General features: G+C 39.0%; 1 protein-coding gene across 1 annotated transcript in view; it reads left to right on the top strand.

The window, feature by feature from the left end:
- The first annotated feature begins 1,452 nt into the window (after window positions 1-1,452).
- The window catches only part of LOC127365947 (low-density lipoprotein receptor-related protein 1B-like), a 241,426-nt gene continuing 219,952 nt past the window's right edge, over window positions 1,453-22,926 (top strand). Inside the window, 1 exon segment of the mRNA XM_051404535.1 lies at window positions 1,453-1,917. Within this exon segment, the coding sequence (XP_051260495.1) occupies window positions 1,827-1,917 (91 nt within the window). The 5' untranslated portion in view covers window positions 1,453-1,826.

A 22,926-nucleotide genomic window follows, 5' to 3' on the forward strand; every position in this document is an offset into this window, starting at 1 on the left:
TAAACCTTACAACAAAATGAAATAATGCAAGAAAACACATTTTAGGTAGGTGAACCTCTTATAAAATAGCTCTGTAGATGTTGTTGCTAAAGAAAAGTAAAGTAAGAAAAGTAGCAAATTTCTTGCAAAAACACTTTTAATTACTGATTACTTTCTCTGTTAATAAGAACTATTATAAATTATCATTATTATGATAGCGAATAAACTTGACAGAAATAGCGCACTTCTATACAAATGTTAGGCCTATTATAAATTCAGTCGGAAAGATCAGAATTAAAAAATGTAGAATGACAGAATTTAAACAGACAGTCTTGATTAAAAGTTGAAGTCCTCACTGTTTCCACCAAACAGATACAAGGGGGGGATGAAGTCACAGAGCAGCTTACTAACCTTAACATCAAGACTATGTCTCACTAAAATACCATCGGGTCTAACAGCCCCGAAATACATTTTTAAAGATTCAATTATTTAATATTTTGGACCGTCAGTAACTCTTAATTCAAATATGTGATAATTTTACCTCTTTGCCTCTGAGACCCTCGTGAGCCATTGAACTTAAAAATAGATTAAAATGGGTTTTGCTTTTTTGGAACTCTTGACCTGCAGAAGCATTATTAAGAAACATTTTGCACATGTGCTTAATACATACTTCCTGCAAAGTTCTCATTGCCTGCTCATTCTTTGTTACTTGTCAGTTAAAAAACAAAAGAGAACAGAACAAAGTAGACTGCAGTGCTTCACCTAGGGAGGTTTATCACAGCATCCACTGAGTAAGAAGGCTTTCAAGTTAATTTTTCTTGCTCTGCTTCCATCATTCTGCTTCCTCCTGTCAAAAATAATCACACTAACAAAGGCGGCAACATGCAGTAAGTGAATGACATTAAGCTCAGCAGCCTATCAATTATCCTTCAGATAGCCCTATTTAAGGTCACACAGTCATCTACTGAGTTTCCATGGAATTGTAACAAAGTGGGCCTCGTTTCATGAACTTCTACTGCAATAAGCCATAGCACTGTTAAAACACAACAACAGCATCTTGCACGGATCAATTGAGCTTCATAGTGTAGTATTTAGGAGGACTGTCCTGAATTATTATCATGCAGTCAGGTGTTAAATGTTTTTTTCAGGTCTATGCTAAATAATACAATACTTCATTGTTCTCTGTGTGGTCCAATGGGTGACAGTTTGGAGTGTCCTTGATTGTGACTGTAAACAAGTCCAACAGCTCAGCAGTCACATTTGCACACTTTGCTATTTTATAAGATTTGCAGGCTACAAGCCAGTTCTGTAAGGATGCAGGGTTTAGTAGGAGTGTGACTACTGAACTCTGTGCTCATTGGAGAATATGGTGAGAGAAATTACTCATGCCTCATCCTACATTCTCTGACTTTTTCCTCATTTTTTTTTTTTTTTTTTTTTTTTTTTTGAGGACCCCCCTCTGACACCCACTCCGCTGACTGTAGGCTACAGCTAACCAGTATGATGAATTTCAGGCGAGCTGCGCCGCCTTGACGGCATTTAATCATTGAGGAAAAGCCAGGAAACGTACTCATTCTTTACCCTCCTACACTCCCACCCCGCCTTCCCTCCGTCCCTCTGCCTCTGACTCTCATCTCTCCTGCCGTCTCCGGTGTGCGTCTGCTTGCTGTACAGAGCGGCGGTGTGCATGTGTCGCGGAGCGGGGGGAGCGCTGCACTGTTCTGCGCACTGGTTCACCGAATAACGGCGCTCGACAAGCGGGTGGTGGTGGAGGGGGAGAGTGGACCCGGACCAGGAGCAGGACCAGGAGAAGCACCGTGGCTCTTTATAGCCCGCTCTCCGACAACATGTCCGAGTTTTTTATACTCGCCTTTCTAGCCCTATTCTCGGGATTATTTCCGTGCGCCGAGCCCTCGATAGTGTCGGACGAGGATAAAGGTAAGGAAGAACCCGGGCCGTCGGGGATGCGCAGTCCGATCAAACTTGGCACCACAGGCCGTCTTAGTGCGGTCAAATGTTGTGCAGTTGCTGAATGTTTGCTTTAAAAGCCACAATTCATGAATGATAAAGAGTTGATCATCTGAAATTGCTCGTCAATCTTTTTTTTTTTTTTTTTTGTCCAGTGTGGGATGCCACGCTGGAAGTCTGCATCTTTTAGTGTTCTTACCATCCAGGATGTTAAAATGTTGCATTGGAATATGTCCCAGCTGATAAACCACAAATAACGATACCACCTTGAACTTGCCCTGCGCATTTAGCAGAGCTTTTGCATTTTCAGGAACATTCTTGAGGCTGTTGGGAGCCACATTAGATTCAGCGGGTCTGACTGCAGGCGCGTAGCAGCGCTGTCCTACAGTGCAGCAGGTGAAAATACCCCTGTGCCAAAGTGTATTTTGTATCTCCCCGAGCTGTAACCTGTATTTGTACCGTGAGATCATCTCAACATCGGATGAAGACGCAGTTGATAGTACTAGTTCTGCACGGTCAACTCTAGATAGTGCGGTATCTCATAGCCTTTGTCGCGGAACTCATTATTTATAGCAGAGATGTTGACTGTTGCATGTGTGAAAATGACAGACTGGTTCATTTGAAGTCTGTCACCTTATGATACCATTAATGTGTCCATGGTGAGTGTTGTATTAAAGGGGTTTTCACTATCATCTTCCTTGGGCTCATGTGGCATGTAAGGACCATTGATGGTAAAGCCAGCCAGACTCACATCACCTATTAGGCTATTTTATTTTCATTAAACAGCTATTTATTGAAGGCTACTTTTTGAAAGTATATCACAGATGCCAATCTCATGGATCCTCAAAGGAGAAAAAATCTAGTAGGCTACTTGATTACAACGGAAATGTGATTTTTTGCTTAAATAGTTATGCTTATACTTTAACTTTATTTGGTCCTGCCTATTAATTTTTCAGGGTGTCATTTGAGTAGAGACATGCTGAATTATGGGCGCTTGGAAAATTAGTATTAGAGTGATTGCTGTGGCGTGAAGCACATTTTAAAAACCAAAAAAGCATAAATTAATGTCGTGGAACTTAGTATAGCTGTTGATTTCTAGCATCAAAGTCACAGTTTCCTCACTTCATCTTTCTCCAGCATAGCAATGTGTGTCAAGACTGCTTGGCTTCATGTGAGACCGTCCCAAATGTTTCCAAATGCCCCCCAACACAGCGTGGAAAACAGGGACTTAGAGTTTGCTTGGCAATCACAGTAGGCAAGAAAAACACAGTTTACCTCTCTCTGTGCATGAAATGAAAAGATGAATTTGTCTCTTGAAGTCCCTGAGAATGCCCCTGCTCTGTGAGGGTGGGGAAAAAAAGAACACACCCACCTAAAAATTATTTAAAAGACTGTTGGAGTTTGTGTCTGTCAGCATTGCAGAGCTGAGCTCTATTAGTGTAGCTTGAATCAAAGTGAATAATGATGTGCCATTGGACTGTCTCATCTGGGGTAGTACAACAATATTTCAATTGAGCACAGTTAAGCTGAGATATATTCAGTCACACACACAGAGATCTGAAAGTATAGTTGGGACCTGCATCTTTGTCTGCAAACCGATGCCGTCCTTCTCCTCTGCATCACACCGAGAATAAATGAAAGCTCTCGTAGCTGTGTCTAAATGGACGGTAATGATAATAGCATTTCTTATTTCTTCCAACACCAAAGCTTGTTGTTAGCCTAATTAGTCAGAAATTAATTTGCTTTGTAATAGCAGCGTTGTTACGTTGAATGCCAAGCAGTAAGTCTGTGGTTTTCTGTACATGAATTTGAAGCATTTCCAGGGCTCATTTATACAGTTACAGTGTCTCTCTGAAGTGCCTCTACTATGTTCCATTCCTTATCACTTGTGTCCATCTAACATTGAGGAGTCTGACCTGACCGGGCCGGCATGGCAGCACACTGCTGATGCTGACAAAATGACGGGCTTGAGAAGTTTAGTCACACTGGTATACTGCCATACTGCCTGTTTATTATAATTGTTAAAAAATCAAAGTACCCTTGATCTTAGTCAGTGACCTCAGCGCGAGATAAGCATCATCTAGCACAAACAGCTCAAGGTTGTTTGAAATGTATACCCAATTTAAAAGATGATAGTATAGTGGAAGACACAGATAGGTCCATGCACTAATGCAGGGAAGGCTGTCTTTAAGAGCTAATTAAGTGAGATAGTGAGATAGCATCGCACTAGTGTATGTGTTTGCCTGGGTGTGTTAGTGTGTGCAAAGGTTCGCACAAGATCTAAATGAGGGAGAATTCATTTAGTGTCTGTGGGCAGTTTGTTGACCAGTAGTGATAACAGGAGTCTAGATTTTCTACATTTTAAACCCTTTAAAGTTGGCTTCCTTCACATTTACAAATAGAGTAACCACCTGTTTAGAATAGTGTGGTACAGTGTCAAGAAATTTCTTGATTAACCGACAATACTACGAATGACATACAGCACTTGGACTTAACCAAAACTATAGGATCATAGAATATAAATATAGTATGGAAAATTATGTTGTTTATTCAAGAAGCATTGATGTTATGCCCTGTTAAAATGTATTTTACCACTCAGTGGAATGGAAGAAGAGACACTAATTTGTTCATTGTGCAACCTGAATGATATAGAAAATGAGTTTCATTTTGTTTTCTATTATCTATTATTGTTCTATGTTACTGGGAACCAAACAATGAATTTGTTTATTATGATGAAAAAAAAAAAATCACATACAAAACATCTAAAGGGGAACTCCACTGACATTACACTTTAGTTGAGTTCAGTTGACTCGTGACAAGGAGCACAATTCAACCTGTAAAAATAGTTTTATAATGCCTTCAGTGGCTCTGAAAGAGCTTTCTAAAGTCTGGGAAAATGACCCTGATGTCATCAGGATTACCTTGCTTGGGTCTGAGCCTTGAATTTTTTTCAGATAGCCTCAAGTTATTATGGCGATTGTGGGATTTGAACTTGACCCATATAGATATTTCAGTCTATGCTGCTTCGATTTTGACCATTCTTTATAAAAATCTGTCTCTTGTGAGTCCTCTAACTTTATGGAAGTGCAACACTACTGGAGTGCCACTTAGAGTCAGCCAGTTACTTGGAAAAGAGCCTTGGAGAGGAAGAAAGAAGCCTCGGGATAATCTTTCGGCTGTAGCATTTATACAGCACACATAATGTTATAATTGATGTTTTTCTTTTGGTGTCTTATAAATGTTTGATTTTTTTATCTATAGGGGTGTCTAACTAATATTACAACTACAAATACTACAACTTTTAATAATAGTAATGTAAAAGCGTTAATAAATATTTGTCATGTGTCATGACAGTGTCACTTATCTAAGTCCTTAAATTTTGGAGTTAAAATTCTCCTTATTCCATTGAATCACTATGTAATCAAAGCCAGACTGCTGATGTTACAGCGAGGAACACCATGCAACAATTCAGAGATTTGGGCATTAATAATCCCTGACATGTGCACAATGACTATCTATAACTCTGCTTCCTTGGTGCTGCTGAGTTAAATAAATGTTCACTCTACTTAATGTCACCATTGTATCCTTACTCATTTAATAGATAGCTTGGAAGCAGGAAATTGGTCACTAAATTACAGCTGGACATGATAAATTGCAACCAAATAGAGATTATGTAAATCACATGCCTTTAGCAACACTACACCGAAAATCCATACAGTTTTTGATCGTCCTGAGGCCTTGACATTGACATTCAGTTGGTGTTACATGAAGATCAGGATGTCGTTTTTACTGGAGAACTCCAGGGTAGTGACTAACGGTTGACCTTCAAAGGTTGGACTGAATTCTATTTTCATAGCTGTTTTACGTCTTATTCTGGAAGGCATTCACACAAAATGAGCCCGCCAGCTGCGAGGCCTCCTTTGTAGCTCGATTTTCTGTCCGCATCCTGTTCTGACACGGCAGCAAAAGTGTCTACCTCAGCAATAGGTGATCCTCAGGATGGAAAGTGGCCCACACTCACCCGGCTACTCTGTCTTCACCCAGTGATTGGAGAAACCACATGCAGTTTCCAGTTAAAGCTGGTTTGGAAAAAGTAAATAAAGCAAAGGCAGAGGACTGGATGAAGGAGAGAGTGGTCTGAACAGGAGGTGATACACTAGTCAGCACTGTGTTTCTTCTTAGTAAAAGTCAGCAAAGGGAAACTTGTGGAGTGGGCGCTGACCGGTGTTGTTATTGGCATTCAGGTCCTGTGTTCTGTACTTCAGGTGCTTTTTATTGACTATTACTTCACAAGTTTGTCTTGGCTGGAAAACCAGACGAGTCCTCAAAACAGCCTGTCAGCTGGTAACATGGTCAGCTTCAGTTTGTACATGAGCAGATTAAGCACTTCTATCAAACCTCAATGTTTAATTTCGTTTTTTTTCCCCCCCAAAAGCACTTCTGACATCGTACTAGTCATTACTGGTTTTCTGAGGTTTGTCTGAGCTAAGTGCTTAGACAGCATTTTTTGCAGGGTTGCATTCAGTCTTTTACAAGCTATGAAAAGACATTAAAACAGCTGACACATCTATCCGATGATGTCAGCTAAGTGTTGCTGTCATTGAGCTCTTACATCTATCTCAGGGCAGAGGTGAAGTACGGCCTCAAGCTACAGGAGGCAGCTGTGAACCAGCCCCCACATGTCTCATTAAAGTGTACGGTTTGATGGTGGGGCTGGGCTCACTCCTGTAGAACAAAGTTATTGAAGTAATTTTGCCAGTGTCACCTTTAATATCATCTCTCACAGTCGTAATGGGTTACAATTGAATCAGTAATGGATTGGATCGGGTTGTGAAAGCCATTGGCTGTAAATTGACTTTTTGCATTGATTATCAATAGAAGGAGGAGCTCCATTTTTGACCCATATGATCTGTTTGTGTTGATGTTCTGGACAGACTTAATTATGTGGGTGACTTAATTATGTAGGTTTTATATTAGATTTTTCCGATATATAACATAATCTAAAATGCAAATAACGAATCAATAAGTCTTTCTTCAGAGAAACCCCATCTTGCAGGACTAGAATCCAAGAGCTAGGCTCAGCCGTATACTGAAATGGCTGCTTGATAAAGAAGTGTAGATAAATTATTAATGGAGGAAAGCATAACTGTTTTATTGCCAAATATGCTAATAAAAATGGGGCTCATAAGGGTAGTGGCGGGATAAACCACTCCTCTCACTAGTCGAGTTGAGCATGAGATCATTAGTGGGTGATGGATAAGATACTGTAGAAGGCATCATAAAATGAAATGTAAGGGTGATGTAACGTGCCTTGTAAAAGAGAAAAATACTCACAAGCGAGAACCCTGCTGAAACACGAAGTAGTCTTGTGCTCTACTCTGTTGCACAGTTGTGTAGTGAACATTACCATGGACTGCCTGGACAGTAAAGGTTAAGGTTAGTATGCAGCTGGGTTGTGAAAAGTGAGGCCTGAGTTTGGTAAACACCTTTCTGGAAATGTCTCAGAGGGGAGAAAGTCTCCTTTTCAGGCTAAAAGTCTGTCGGTCAGTTTGAAAGGGTGACCTGCTAGCTGGATGGAGGCAGCACCCTGAGGAGATGCCCCCTGCATAACATTGTGTGCTCAGCATGTGTCAATGTTCAATGCAGCAGTAGTGGATCCTTGTGAATCGTACTGTTGCTCTCACCTAGTTCCTCCATTCTGTCTGGACTGGCCCAGAGGAACTGCAACTGTAGCCTTCACTTTGTTTATTTAGCTTTTGACCAGTTGGCTAATGTATGCATATGCATTCACCTAAATACAGCTGTAAGGTAGCAGCGACCTCTCTTGCAGTAGTTGTTCTACCATGGGAATAGATGGTGTATAACACTGTTCAAATATATATAGAGAGGGAGCTGGAACATTAACTTCACTATTTTATAGTTTAACCTCATACTTAACTGACTAGGCTTTTTTCATTGGTGTCTGTTGTCTATCCTTGCAAAAAAGACAGAGCTTCTTTGATTGATTAGCTGACTGGTTGGCATGCAGTTAGCTGACCTAAATCACTTTGTCTGAGGTGTTTTTCTATTGTTCTGTACTTGGAGTGTCCAGACTAGGGTTGGATATCATTTGTTGTTGTTTTTTTCGATACCGGTGCTATAACAATAATTTTTTTTTCAATGGTGCCAATGCCTAAACAGTTCCTGAACCAATTCTTAAAAAAATGTTGTTGTTATTTTTTGCTAAACGGTGGACAGCCGGCATCATCACTGTTGGCAAGAAATTATCACACGCATCTACTGTTATATCTATTTTCCATCGCAGGGGCCAGGGATGCCCACACCGCTGGCTGATGTGCTTGGCAAGGGGTCACACAAGCAGTTGGGCATGGTGTATCCCTCTGCTTTCAGGTGTATCCCATGCATTGCCAGATGTTTCCCTCCTGTTGAAATCCTTTCGAGTGAAATACAGCCACACTTTTAGAGCGTTTAGCTCGCCATTAAGGTTGCTACTAGCTAGCGGTAGCCTACCTGCTGCCAAAGTCATATAGAGAGAGTTTTGCTGTATTGTTAACCAGCAATTGCACATTTGCGGTAATGCCTCTGTTGCATCTCTATACCAAAGGGCAACTATTTCAGTCGACAGCCCTGGTACTAAAACAAGTCATTGACATCTGTGTTGTGATTTGGTTCGCTTGATACCTGTCTAATAGGAACCTGTGCCACATTTACACCATGTTTCAGTACCGAACCCTACTCCAAACTGACACAGAAAAACATTATATTAGCTGTCAAGTTAACACGATGAAGCATAATGTTAATTTAAAAAAAAAAATGTCTTTACCATGTGTGAGGTGGTGAAGAGGTAGACATGTTTGGTGGGAGCAATTCACCCTGCATAGAGAGTTTGTTCATTGTTGTTTGAAGAAGCTGTTATATTTCTTGGCACACTCACGTCCAAATATTAAACTGGCAATATGGAGATCCCCTGGTTAATGTATGAGTTTGTATGCGCTGAGCCTATGGCCCAGCCCCAACAACAAGCATCTCACTGATTAATACTTTAAGATTTGATTCATCACTTTGTGTGGGCAGAGAACATTTCCTGCTAGTGTCCCTACCAGACATAGCAGGATTTAATTTAGGTGAATAGATTACAGATGGATGTTCTGCTGTCTCGAAGCACTACTTTGTGGTATAAAGTCAGCTCTGTGAATTTTTGCAGAAATGGATCTTGTCTATAGTTTTTAAATGGTGATTTGCTGAATGGTGGGACACACCTGAAATTATTGGCTGACCAATGGACAAAAGACAAACTGGCTTTTGCAGGCAGACCATAACCAATCTGCAGGTCAGAAGTGCTGGTGTCGAGCCCCAAGTGACAACGGTGGTGGCCAGAGGACCAGAGTGAGGGCTGCTGAAGCCTGGCTGGGGACTCTCTCTCCCAGCTGCCACCTGGCACAGACTGAGGGCTCAGGGCCCCATCATGCAGACTTGGCCCAGAAAACCAGAACAGGGGAGGGATTCATCCATCCCCCAACAAGCTTCATTCAGCAGACAAACCTAAGGCCAGTTGGTGATGCTGCGCTGTGTCCTTCTTAAAAGAGGAATTGGTGCACTTAGCAATTAAGAAATATTGAGCCATTGAAGTGTTTCATTTTAATGTCCAACTCTGTAATAATCCATAATTTTCCTTTATGGATTTAAACATAAAATGGTTACGCAGTAACAGCTAACCACAGAACTGAAGATATTTTCTCTTTTGCCTGATTTGTTTTTTGCAGTCATTCTCACAAGCCATTGCCTTTAAAGAGCTGCAATATATTTCAGCCATTAAGCAGAAGATGAATACACAGGATGAAATGATATTTAGTAAAGATGCAGGACAGTGTGTATGGTGTACAGTATTTATGTAAGACACACAGAATTAAGGGTTTCTTTGTTACCAAGATACCAAGAAAAAAACATTGTTTCACACAAGCACTGTACATTGTATACCACGCACACAAACGTGAACACACAGAAGAACACATGCACAGACAGAAAATAAGCTTTTCTAAAATGTCTGTCTGTGCCCTGTCTGCGTTGTGGCAGTCCCTGGCAGAGCTCACCGTAGCCCGGTCCAGTTAGATGGGGGATAGAAAGGGAAATTACTGGCATCATTTTCATGCCTGTGTGCAAAGCAACGAGTGGCTACATCAAATGTGCAGTCGGTTTATTGTCAACTGCTATGAATTTTAAGGCTGCACTAAGAATATCTACCAGTCTGATTTATTCAATATCAATTTGGAAGAGCCAGTCAAAGTATATGTCCAAGCCTGACAGTGCACTAAAAGCGGTTTTTTGGCCTAAAATATTTGTGAGATTGCCACTAAGGATGAATAATTTAGTGCACTTTCATAGCATAGTGCATGAATCGAAAATCAAAGATATAACCACGCTGCTGCCCCGACTTACACCTGCAGCAAGCACACAACTCACTCTCAACAGCTGTGATACTGTTGGCCCATGAGGATTGAGTTCAGTCTTGTGGCAACACTATCACTGAGTTACTTTGTGTTAAAATTAGATTGCCAAATACATCACCACCAGCTGTCATCAATCTGATTCAGTATGATTCCCTAACATGCTTCCGAGCTGCTATTGATCTCTGCTCCCCTCCACCCTCCCTTCTCACACAGTGTTGGATTGGGAGTCCTATTAACTGTGTTCCCATCAATCACATTTCACCCATGTTTGTTTGTAGAAGTCTTTGATACGATTAGAGCAGTGCTCTCGTGCTCATGCTACTTGGTTTTCTCCCGTTCCATTTCTAGTGTCGGCTGATTTGAAATGCGTGCAGTCACTCCCCTCTTGCTTTAGTGATGTGCCTCACTGCTCCGTAGCAGAGACCAGAGATTAAGCACTTGGGCCTCAAACATGTCGGCTGTCACAGGTATCTCTCACTACTCAGTGCCTGATAAGGGCCCGTTGTTCCTGAAACAGCCCTTGCCAAGAAGAGAACCCCAGAGAAAAAAAAACCCCTCTGGACGTACAGAGATTTAATATGTTTCTCTTAGAGAGTACATTCCTATGATTGCTTTTGTGGCCTTAGACATATCAACAATTGAAGATTAGTGCCCACATTTTCTTTCTTTTTTTGAAAACATGATTGGATTTGTTGGCTCATGTTTTATGTTACTTTTCCTATTTAATACAGATTCTGCCTACTTTTAGACCATGAATACAGATACTTTTAAATCAGCTGTGCCGTACCTCATATATTCCTATGTAATTCCAATGGAAAACTTTTTCTGAGGCTGTCAAAAGTTAGCTTACTGGTAAACACCCTTCAAAGGTTTTGCAAACCACAGTAGAGATGTAGTAAGTTCTCCAAACTAAACCTCCTAAATAATATAGCCGAGAATTTTTTTTCTGCAGTGACATTAGAACGTACCTCGTATATATGGAACAGAAATTAGGTGAATGGGGAGTAATTACTTACTTTATTAGATTTTTATTGAACTCTCTGAGCTTTAAAAACTTAAAAAATATATATTTTTAATCCTTATAGCTGCATATTGCAAGTCATGAGTTAATTAAAAGACCAGTGTGTAGGATTTAGTGGCATCTAGCGATAACTTTGCAGATTGCAACAAATGAATACTGCTCACCTTTAAAGTGTATAGGAGAAACTACAGTGGCTGAGAAACATGTGAAATACGGCCCTAGAGCCAGTGTTTGCTTTGTCTGTTCTGGGCTGTGGTAGAAACATGGCGGTTCAATATGACAGACTCCATAGGACCCACTCCCTGTAGATAAAAATGCTCTTACTAATTATGCACTGATGAAAACACACCTATAATTATTATATTCCATTCCTTCCAAAAGATCTTCCTAACTGTTTCAAAAATGTTCTTTCCACTTGATCTGAGGCAAACTAAGAGTCATGCTCCCTTCAATGGAAACTGACTCTAAAATCCATATAATGACATCATAGCTACCTCTGTTGGTACTGATTATACCATATATTGAACTTTCTACACACCGAACATAAATTGCATGGGTATCAGAAAGTTCAATAATCCTAATAGGGTTTTTTAATATAATTCAATCAATAATCTTTCAATTGAGTCCCCGCATTTCATACTGCTATGCAATTTTAAATGTTTCATAATGTGACATCTAATGGGTTTTTAATTGTTTCATTGTTCATAAAAAAGCTTAGCAGACAGCTTGCCATTCTTTTTTTCTTTTAGTATAAAAGACGATACCAGCAGGCACTAAGCAAAAGGCAGGGAAACACATGGAGTTTTCCGGTCTGTCTTGGGTTAATCACGTTCACACACTCATTCACAGGGGCAAATTAGGGTCCCAGCTTCACCAGACTTGATAATATTGGGACTTGATAGGAAACCAGAACCACTTGAAAATATGAAAAGCATTCAAGATTCACTCCAAAAAAAAGATGACAGTGCTTGCCATTCAGCCACTCAGCCAGGTTTACATTTACAAATCTGTATGAAATATGCAGCGCACTGACCTAGGTAAAGTGAAATTTAAATGAGAAAAACTAAATCCAAGAGATTCAAAATAGATGTGTTAGTCTCGAAAGGTTCACAGACATCTCTGTGTGTAATGCAGGCGTGCATGTGTGTGAGGCTATGTGTGAATCTGTTGTTTGAGTTCAGGTATGCAGCAGTAATTAGGTGTGAATTTGACTTCATGCAGTAGGAGGTGGCCAATCAATGGTACACCATTATCAAGTAAAGGTCACACCAGGATCATGTTCAGCTATTGGAAACACATTAGTTCACAGTCATAGTCATCATGAGATGATGGCTGAAAATTTGGAGTTAATACCTGTGATCATGACACCCTGGTTTCATTGGCCCCATTGACACATAATAAGTGCATCATGTAAGTTTTCATAATGCAAAGTTGTCCCATTCACCAAATTCGGACAAAAGTCTAAAGGTAGAATAATTACTATGGAGGAGTGATTTCTTCCATCTTTCCAGTTCTGGCAATTTGTAGAACACACTGTACCTGAAAATATTTATTTATTTATGTTAGCCTTTTCAAAGGAAGGTATAGGTACTATATTACCATCACAGGCAATTACTTATCCAGTCACAATGTGTTAAAGTCCTGTCTGCAATTATGCTGAGTGTTGCTCTTTACAAACTTTCTGTTAAACAATAACATACTCTATATATAGAGACCAAACACAATTTAAACTTGATTTATGTAATCCAATAAGTGTAGGCCGGTTTGTGTTTAGCCAGGGCGCTCGTGAGGTTAATACCTGTGGACGCACTGTATTTTCTGCCCTATTGTCTCACCGTTTTAATATTCTCTCTCTTTTTGTCTGCCTGTCTTTTTTTCCCTCTCTCATGTTCTGCTCCTCTTTTCATCCCTTTCCAAGGAATTAATAGCCTTCGGTGGATAATAATCAGAGGCATAATTTTGGGAAAGCAAATTTTACAGTTTGATGGGGCCAGCTGAACAGAAGGCAGCACAGGCAGGACTAGTAAAGGTATTTTAGGGACAGAAAAAAGTTCTTGAAAAAGTGCGAAATCCTCTCGGAAATGTTTAATCATTGCGAGCATTCATGATCCATCTCTTACTGAGACATTTATGTTGATGTGCATAATGCAGGCACGCTTGTTTGAAGCAACAGATTGCATGAGGGTTGTTTGGTGACATAGGTTTTGTCACTGTTGTACAGGTTCTTCCACGTTTGTTTGCTTGCTTTTGAAGTAACAGTTTGAAATAGCCGATATTGATGTACAAACAGCAGTTAGTGTAGAGTTTTTGTCGAAAAAAAGTTTGATGAATTTTTGTCAACTCTGATTGTTCAAGCCCTTGAAGTCAACATCACATCTGTTCTGATCACAAAATAATCACTTTATCCTCATTAACCAGGAAATGCCGGTAGAGAAAATTTGTAGACTTGTAGACTGTAGAAAGTGATAAGCATCACAATTAGGCTTTTTTGGGGTTTTATGGTTGTCTGTTCTTTTTGTTTATTGTCATATTAAAGAATATGAATTTATAGTATAATGTACTATCATGAGAAAGTGGAATTATGGAGACAGATAAAAATAATCCAACTCATCAAAAACCTATCATAGACAAGTAAAACAGCATGACATACAAGCAAGTTAAAGAGTTATAGGTTACCTTGAACCTCAATTATTTGATTTGAACATGGGGAAAAAATAGGTGTCACCTTGAGTTAGAGTAGCGGAGTCGTGGTGCAAACCTTGATGACTGACATTCTCATGAACCACACAGCACAACACACAAGCCATCTCAAGTTCAAGTTGAAGGTTACACTTTGTACAGAGTTTGAAACACTGCATAGACATAATTAAAGCAAAAGAGTAATGAACAATATAATTAACATGTAGGCTTCGGCTAAATGTTTTAAAAGCCTGCAAACACACATTATGCATGCACTGGGCAGCCTCTACATACTACTCCATGTACTTTAAGCAAGCATCATGCATGGTTACAATTTTACAACTCAGAAAGTTTATTAAATGATTCCACAAAAGACTGGAATACATTCAACTATGCTTTTGAAAATTCAGTGTAGAATATTTACTGGGGGATTACTGATTAATTAACCTAATGTTTGTTTTCTCTATTATTGGATAAATGGTTTTGTCTATAAAATGTCTGAAAATATGTTAAATTCCCATCATAATGTCCTATAGCCAAAGTATTTTAACAAATTGTTTGTCCAACCAACAGTCCAAAATCCAAAGATATTCAGCTTCTGATAACACAAAAAAATCTATGAACTATGTCATTTAAAATTTCTCCTTGAAAAATGACTTCAGCAATTAATGACTAGTCAAAAGAGTGGCAACTAATCAATTACCAATTTTTTTCCTATCAACAAGGTAACCCCACCTACATTATGAAAATAAAAGTGTTTAATTCTAATCAATGTCTCAGGTTAATCGCAGATATAAATCACAAACACTCCAAAAATCAATAAATGTCTTTCCACATTTACATTTCGACTTTTATTCAGAGCAATAAATCCAAAGCCGTGCCTAATAATCAAGTTGACTAATATGACAGAGCATTGATTTAGTGGTGATTGTTCTTAAAGTGTTTCATCTCGCGGCTCATAAGCTTGGCTCAATCAAATGTACAGCAATTACATTTTGCCCCCTGTTATTAACCTCTGAGATTGTACAACAATCAAGATGGATTTGTCTTCTTTGCATTAATGTTGTGAGACATTGTAGTGACAGTAATTGGCTGTGTGACTCTTACCCTAATCTCTTATGCAGAGGTAGAAATTACCTGACAAGTGGCTTCTGTAGCTGAGCGACCTCTCCTGAGATACAGCTCACCAAAGCAGGCTATTAACTATGTTGACAAGTACGTCTTCTTGTCAGGTGTGTCGAATCTTTTTCTCTGAAGCTCCTTAAAAGTGACTACAGTACATATAAATCTATTCTAAAAATAAGTCTTGCAATAGAGTGTCTTCAAGGGCTGTCTTCATCAGTTGTGGCAAGCATGACATGACAGTTCTCATTTTTAGATACTCTCTTCTTGACCTTAGTCTTGTTAAGCTAACCAGCATTTTCATGTCTGACTCAAATTTACCTCAGTGCTCTGATTCATCATTCATAATAGTTGGTCAAGGCAAAGTGTATCATCTCCATGAAGTCTTTGATGCAGTAGCTTCAATCCATAAATTAAGTCTTTGGAGATATTTCTAGGTAGGCTGTGTTTTCCGAGTGCACCAGTTTTTCGATTTCTCTGCCAAGCTCCCTGACACAGTTATCAGAGGTCAGGTCCTGTCTACTCTGTCTACCCGAGACATTCCTCACAGAGGACATGTCGCTTATCTCTGTGGTTACAGTAGGCTATCCCTAAGGAGGTCTCAGGGTGATGTCTTTGCCAAAATTGAACTTAAGAAACTGACAAATACGGATGCACTGACTCAATAAGATGAATCAGTATTGGCAGCAATACTAACCTTATTAAATGGATCAGGTATCAATCTGATGTGAATAATCCACATTAAAGAATGTGTTTCACATTTTGGGAAATTCACTTATTCGTTGTCGTTGCCAAGAGTTGGATGACACAATCACTACCACTCTCAGCTACTGCCATGACATGGTTAGCTTTGCTTAGACTGAAAACGGGTAAAAGGCTAGCTTGAAAATAAAAAATTAAACAAAGCAACACCTGCCAGCATATCTAAAGCTCACTATTAAACACTTATTTATTAGTTTCTTTAAGCTGTAAAAGTGTAAAAACAACACATTGTGGTATTAAGAAGGACTATGTGCCAGGTTATTTCTATTACTTCCAGCAGTTTTGTACCTCACAAGTCACATATCTCCCTGTGAAACCACAAGTTGTGTTTTGTTATATTCATGTTTTTATAAATCAAATTAACTACTCGTCTTTATGTTAAGCTATGGTCTGGGTGTGGTATCAGTCTTCTCTGAGAGAGTATGTATTGAGAAAGAAGAAGTGGGGTCGGTGCATCAGTACCCTCTGTACGCTTTGATAAGTTTCTGGTTTTATTGTTAAAGATATGAAACTGAAAGGAATAAGAATGATGTTGCTTTCTTATTGCTAAAAAAGAAGCATATTGCACAGGTCAGCTCCAGTATGATAGGAGCTTATGAATGTGCCATCTGATAGTCAAGGCCTGTTGCTCACACTGTGACATGAATGGAGTCTTGCTGTAGAGTGGTTTGAGAATATATAATGCACCATGTGTGCAACAGCCAGTGGAGCTGCTAGTCTCCTCTAAATTGCTACCAAGGCCTAAATTTGGATGTTCATTCAAAGCCTGGGAGACTCAGGAGGGGATTTGGGTTCTGCCCAGTATTTTGATGTGCCCAATTCCTCACTGTTGTGTTTACTGCTAATGCAGGAAGTGTCTTCTGCATGTTCAGCTTTTGTTATGTGGTTTATTTTGGTACATGTATTGTGGTTGCTTATTTTTATAATCAGTGGTTTTATTGATAACAGCTAGTACACTGGGTAGTGATGAATGAGAAGTAGAATTTAGGGTGTGATTCAGTCAGAGATTAAAACTCTGTCAACCAAATCAAACAACTATCACTTTAAGGAGTGTTAGCCAGCCAGTTTCTTTTAGATGTGTATTGGGACCTTTCTGCACCTCAAAATCTTTCATTTCCATAGCCGCTTCAGTGTGAATGTCTGCTTCAGGCAGTGTTTCCCTGTGGATCACAAGCTCTTCATTATTAAAGGCCCCTCGTCGACCATCCTCCACACTTCTCTGACCTAATGACTTTCTGGAGAGCGGAGCCTCAGCTTAAAGCTCATCTCTGTTTTGCTCTTTCTCTGTCTTCTTCTGGAACAGCAGCCAAAGCACTGCATCCTTGTTTTTATACCAATTGGTAGGATGAGAAAATGGGATTGCCCTTTTGTGGCATTAAATATTGATGTGTATTCTCAGACGCAATGGAGAACTAACGTTGAACTAGACGAAAGAAAGACTATAAGTGTCTTTGTAGTGATTGTCCAATTAACATTAAAGAGGCAATATGCATTTTAGACCAAAGTTTATTCCTTACCATCCTGTTACCTCATTTAATTGTTGAATGGAAGTCTTAACTAAAGTGGAAGCTGACAGGTTACCCACTGAATATTGTTATGTAGCTGTTTTTAGGACATTGATCTATCTTTGTATTAAACACTGCCTTCTCAGCAAGGGCTATTAAAAGTAATGATACACCACAAAAACTTTAACAAGCAACCAACATTTCTATCTTGTATTCTCATTTATCAGTCTGAACATTTTTTTCCTGCTGTGGCATCATTTTGCTGCTTTCAAATGAAACTTAGTTTTCATAAGCCGTAATTCCATGATACCATGTATTCTGTCAAGACTAATTTGAAACAATATAAATAGTTTTTTGTATTATGTTCCAACAAGCACAATATAAAATATCAAATTCAGATACATAATGTTCAAATACCAGATAAAAACTGATTTTATAAGAAAGTGTTATGATTTTTGTTGTTTTTGTGCATTTCATTACAGTAAATTGCATATCCAATACATTTCATATCAGCTGCAACTTGGAGCACTCAGACCAGTTTCAGTTGCTTTGAATAATAAGGCTTGTTAATTGTTGCTTGCATGGTCACAGCTTTCCACAACTGTCCTCAAACAAATGTATCATCCAACAATTAATCTTTTAAGCAATGTATGTCATTTTCATCATAATGACTCTCAGTGTGTAATGAGACATGTCTGCATTACATGTAATTTTGCGCAAATTTACATCATAAGCTATGCGGGTCGGCAATTGCAGATGGTCGACAGAGGAAACAAGCTGCACAGAAATGGGGAGGTGATCACTATATATATACATTTCATTATGTGTATTTCATTTAATAAAAATCTCAAATTTCAGAGCAAAAAGAAAGGAATCAATACAATGAAAAACCTTTTTCTTTCTTTGTTTACACTGGGCATTTGGACATGCAGTCTTCTGCACATCCAGAATAGCAGTATTCAAGTAGCTCTACATGAAGCAACTACTACTAAGATTTTTTTATTTTTTTTATTTTTTTTTGACAAATCAGAGTCAGAATAAAAACATAGCTGGACTGACAAAGACAGCACAGAGACCTCTAAAGCTTGTTTAGAATGTTGAAATGAATCATCCTGTTATTCAGCAAATCATCTTTATTTATGTAGCGCTGTCTTTTTATATTATTATTATTTTGTCTTGTCTTTAACGTATTGACCTTTTTTATAGTTCAGTTCTCAGAATGTCACCAACCTCTATGTCTTTATGTCTCCTATTGTGAAATTCCTAATCCGATATCTGCACGATAATTATATGAGACACAGAGTCACAGTAACACAACAATGATGCCAGTAAATAGAAGAGGAAGAAGTCTGCAGCCTAACCCACATGCACATAGAATTGCATAGACATTAACTGTATCCAAGCTACACAATTGTGGGTAGTGGTCGTAGGTAAAGGTTATACATTGAGGATAAAACTATATAATAATTGTTTTTTGTCAATTTATCCGGCTCTTAAAGCATTTGCCAACTTACGTTCCCATTGTATTCTCTTCATGTCTTAACCATATTAGAATGGATGCATTTTTAGATAATGGCAGGCAGTGCATTTACAGTTCAGGAAAACAAGAATTGTGATTCCTAAAACAATAGTACATTCCACAAGTTCATATACAGACACAGATGGAGTTGCACTTTGAAAATGTTTTGTTTTGGCTACATTACATTGACTTTGAATGAATTCAAGAGTGTGGACAAAGCAATGTTAAGGCTTTCAGTTTCAATATTTAATGTCAGCTGAGCTGAGGTGTTGTTGGAGTGTGCCTTAGGCCATGTACATGCATTTTATTTCTGCAGCATACTTAACATGTTTTACAGTCTGGAAAATTACAACCTACCCCTTTCTTTACCCACGAGCATATGGAAAAGATTACAATAAAATGTCTGTCAACTGTGGCTATATATGAGAAGTATATGTGCTGTATTTAAAGATCATGCTATTACCTTTGCTTCAGTGAAAATACAGCAGGGGTTGTATTTTGTCAGTACATGTTAATACTTCTACCACTACTACACATCTGCACCACATACTATCTGGAGACAGATATTAGAGTCAGACATTTGGAGTCATGTTTCTGGCCAGATGACAAATTTAAGTCCAATATTCTTCTTTTATGTCTTGGTTTCCTGACAAAGATACCTGGGTCTTTAACATCAGCTGCTAGACGTTTGACTAAGCTAATTGCTTTTTTTGTCTACCGCTTGGTGCTGGGAAGGCATACCGTGGGTCTTTCAGAGTGTTCTTGGTTAAAACTGTTGCCTACTGCTGCTGGAACCTGGGGGAGAGTGTTAACACAGTAAAATTGTGAGCTGTAAAAACAACAATTAAGTAAGAGTGTCTAAAAAGCTTTGCAAAGTGATGGTTGATGATTCTCAGTAGTTTTTTGTCTTGGACTTTTTTTTTTTATCACTAATGTTAGTAGATTGGTGAAGTAGGTAGTACTTTGCTATGTTGTGCTCAGATCATATGGGCTTATTAGTGTGACTGTGTCGTTGCTGCATATTTGTGTGGATTGTGCTTATAAAACACGAGTGCACTGTATAAACTCTGTAGAGTATTACCTTCTGTATAGTACCATAATTTCCATAGGATGTGCAGTCAACTGTTAATCTCACCAAATCCTCTGAGGACTAGGCGAGATGTTTTAGAACAGCTGGAATCAAGCTGTAAAATGGGAAACAAGAGGGTGAAAAATCTCTCTGAAGAGAGCGTGTTGAAACATTGTGAACCTTTTCAATCAGGCCAGAGCAGCAGGAGACTGTCTCTTCCACATTCAACATGGTCATCGGTGCAATATGTACAGCAGTGATAACAACAAGCAACGTCGTGCATAGCCCTGCTGCTGCCATGAACAGTCTGACCTTTTCACGTCTTTGAAAATAGCGTTTTGTGCTTTCAACATGAGCGGTATTTATCTACATTTCTCAAAAGCACAAAACACTAGCCCATGCTGAGGAGAGGATCAAGAACCTAGCCCCTGAAATACAAAACAGCCCTTTTGTACATATGCATTGTTGGATATTTTCTTGCCTTCATGTTCAGGGCATTTCTATATTAAACTTGTTCAGGTCATTGTTTGAAGATGTAGGTCATTTTATAGAATCAGTGATCTATAGAGTAGCATGTCAAGAAAAAGATCTGAGAGATGCTCCGGCTTCACTATTGACAGATGAGTCAAATTGTCATCTTCCTGGCTGACATAAGCCTCATTATTTCTAGTGAAAACTGACAGTTAGAATGCCAGCGAAGGTGGTTTGTAGCTTTGGGCTATTTGCTGGTTCAGGAGTGAAATCAGAGTAGTGTTTTTCTAGAGAATGTCTCATGAAGCCAGCACAATAGAGCAACAACAGGGGCAAGTCTTTATAAGATAGGAGAAAAAAGTATGACATTGCTTTTAGGTCCAGTTTAGGATGATCTATTGACAGAAATGGAATATAATATTTATAGGTATGTTTTTATATTACACTAACCCTAAAAGAGGTTAAACTACAAAAATAAGTAGTATAAGAATAAGAATAATAGTATTCTGTCACTGTGAAGGACTTACCAGCCTTTACCCCAAGTGCAGTAAGGCCACTAATTTTTCACATTCAGAAAAGTTGGACATGAAATGTGTTTTATTGCTATGCCTGACAGCAAGGCACTGTATTTTAAGACTGTGTAGGTGTCATACTACATACCATTGTCATCTTGAGTGACTGGAAGACAACATATCGTCGTCAGTGGTGCTGTGACAGAGCTTTTGTGATTTCATCACATCATTTTTGGCTCTGGAATATGCCAGCGGAGAGCCTAGCTGGGGCCTTGCCACAACATTCAGTTTACTGCTCTGTGACTATGATGGGATTTACTGATAATGTTAATGTAGTCCAAGAACCCCTTGGTACACCAGGGCCCTGTCTCCTACCCCCACCAGTGCCCACCAATGAAAAAGTGGCCCTGGACCAGAAAATGGAAACCTGATACACAGAGCCAACACATTCAGTGTGAAACATTGTGTTTACATTTAAACGGTGCCAATTTACTGCTTAAGAGCAACCATTATCAGTTCCATTGAGGCCAAGATAATTGACTGAGAATTTGATTTTCTCAGTCCAAACATGATTATGGTGTTGCTTAGTGGGTGTCTGCAAATGCTGATTTGTTGCAGGCTGTTGGGGTTGGAATTCAATCAAAGAGGAACTATTGATAAAGCTATTGCTTTGGCTCTGAGAAAATTGCACTTCAACAGCTATTCACAATGTTTTCGACAAATAGATATTGGTGACACAGAACATCAACATAATTAGTACAAATCAAATACCTTTAAGTATGTATTTTTCTTTGGGAAAAGAGAGATTTTCCTCCCTGTCATCCCACCCCAGTCCGATAACCCTATTATATTACCAAGGATAGGATATAGTACAGTCCTTTTTTCCAAGCACTTGGCTGTGGTGTATAATTTGACAAAAAAAAAATACATCAGTAACAATATTTGTATTAAACTGTAAATGGAAGTGATTCTAAAAGTGATGTGACACTGGGTAAATAAAATCTTGAAGTCAGAAATCTTGAAACTGCTGATATTGCCTGAATATTCTCCAGCTCTAAATAAGCCGTGTCTCTGTCCATCATTACAGTATCTTGTGCTTCTCTGAAGGAAACCAATAGCGGCTGACATTGAAGCCTGTTGTAAGATGTCCCAGGTGGCATGCCATAAGGGCAGAAGCAGGTGGCGTGGAGTCTTCGACATTGACTCAGAGGAAAGTGCATATTAATCAGTGTGGGAGACTTCACTTTTGACTTTCACACTTTTACACTAGACTTAAACCATTCCCCTCTTTTCTTGATATTTCGGCCTCTGTTTTGTGCCAAATAAAACACAGAATATTGCTGCTCTCGCTCCACTGCAAACACACTTTCTTATTAGCTTGGCAGTTTGTATTGCTTTAACTTTCCTATAAGCCTCCTGGACACACACTTACACACAAAAGCCTTTGCTCTAATTTGAGCTGGGAATGGTTGCAGGCAAAATGTTATAACCCTCACATTTTAGTAAAAAAAGCATTGTTAGTAAAGGGGGTCATTCATACTACTTGCAGGAGGGTTACAAATCAGGTATTACATACTGTTGTATTGTATAAGACGCACACTTTCATTATCTGACAAGTGCAGGGGCATTTTGCTAAGAATTCGGTCAATCTGCTGCTTCAAGGCACTTTAGCAACAACATTTCTGGGAGAATGTCAAAAGTGCCACTCGACAGAGAACTTTTGTAATTGTTTTAAATGTTGCTTCTGAATTCCCTTAAACTTTTTTTTTGCATGAGTATTGTAAGGGGATATTCATGGGCTTAATTACAGGCGGAAATAATAGTAATTTCTTTGATGGATAAGATGATAAGGTTCACCCGCTTCACTGGCAA

The sequence above is a fragment of the Dicentrarchus labrax genome, unplaced genomic scaffold, assembly GCF_905237075.1.
Source record: "Dicentrarchus labrax unplaced genomic scaffold, dlabrax2021, whole genome shotgun sequence".
In the NCBI taxonomy this organism is placed as follows: Eukaryota; Metazoa; Chordata; class Actinopteri; family Moronidae; genus Dicentrarchus; species Dicentrarchus labrax.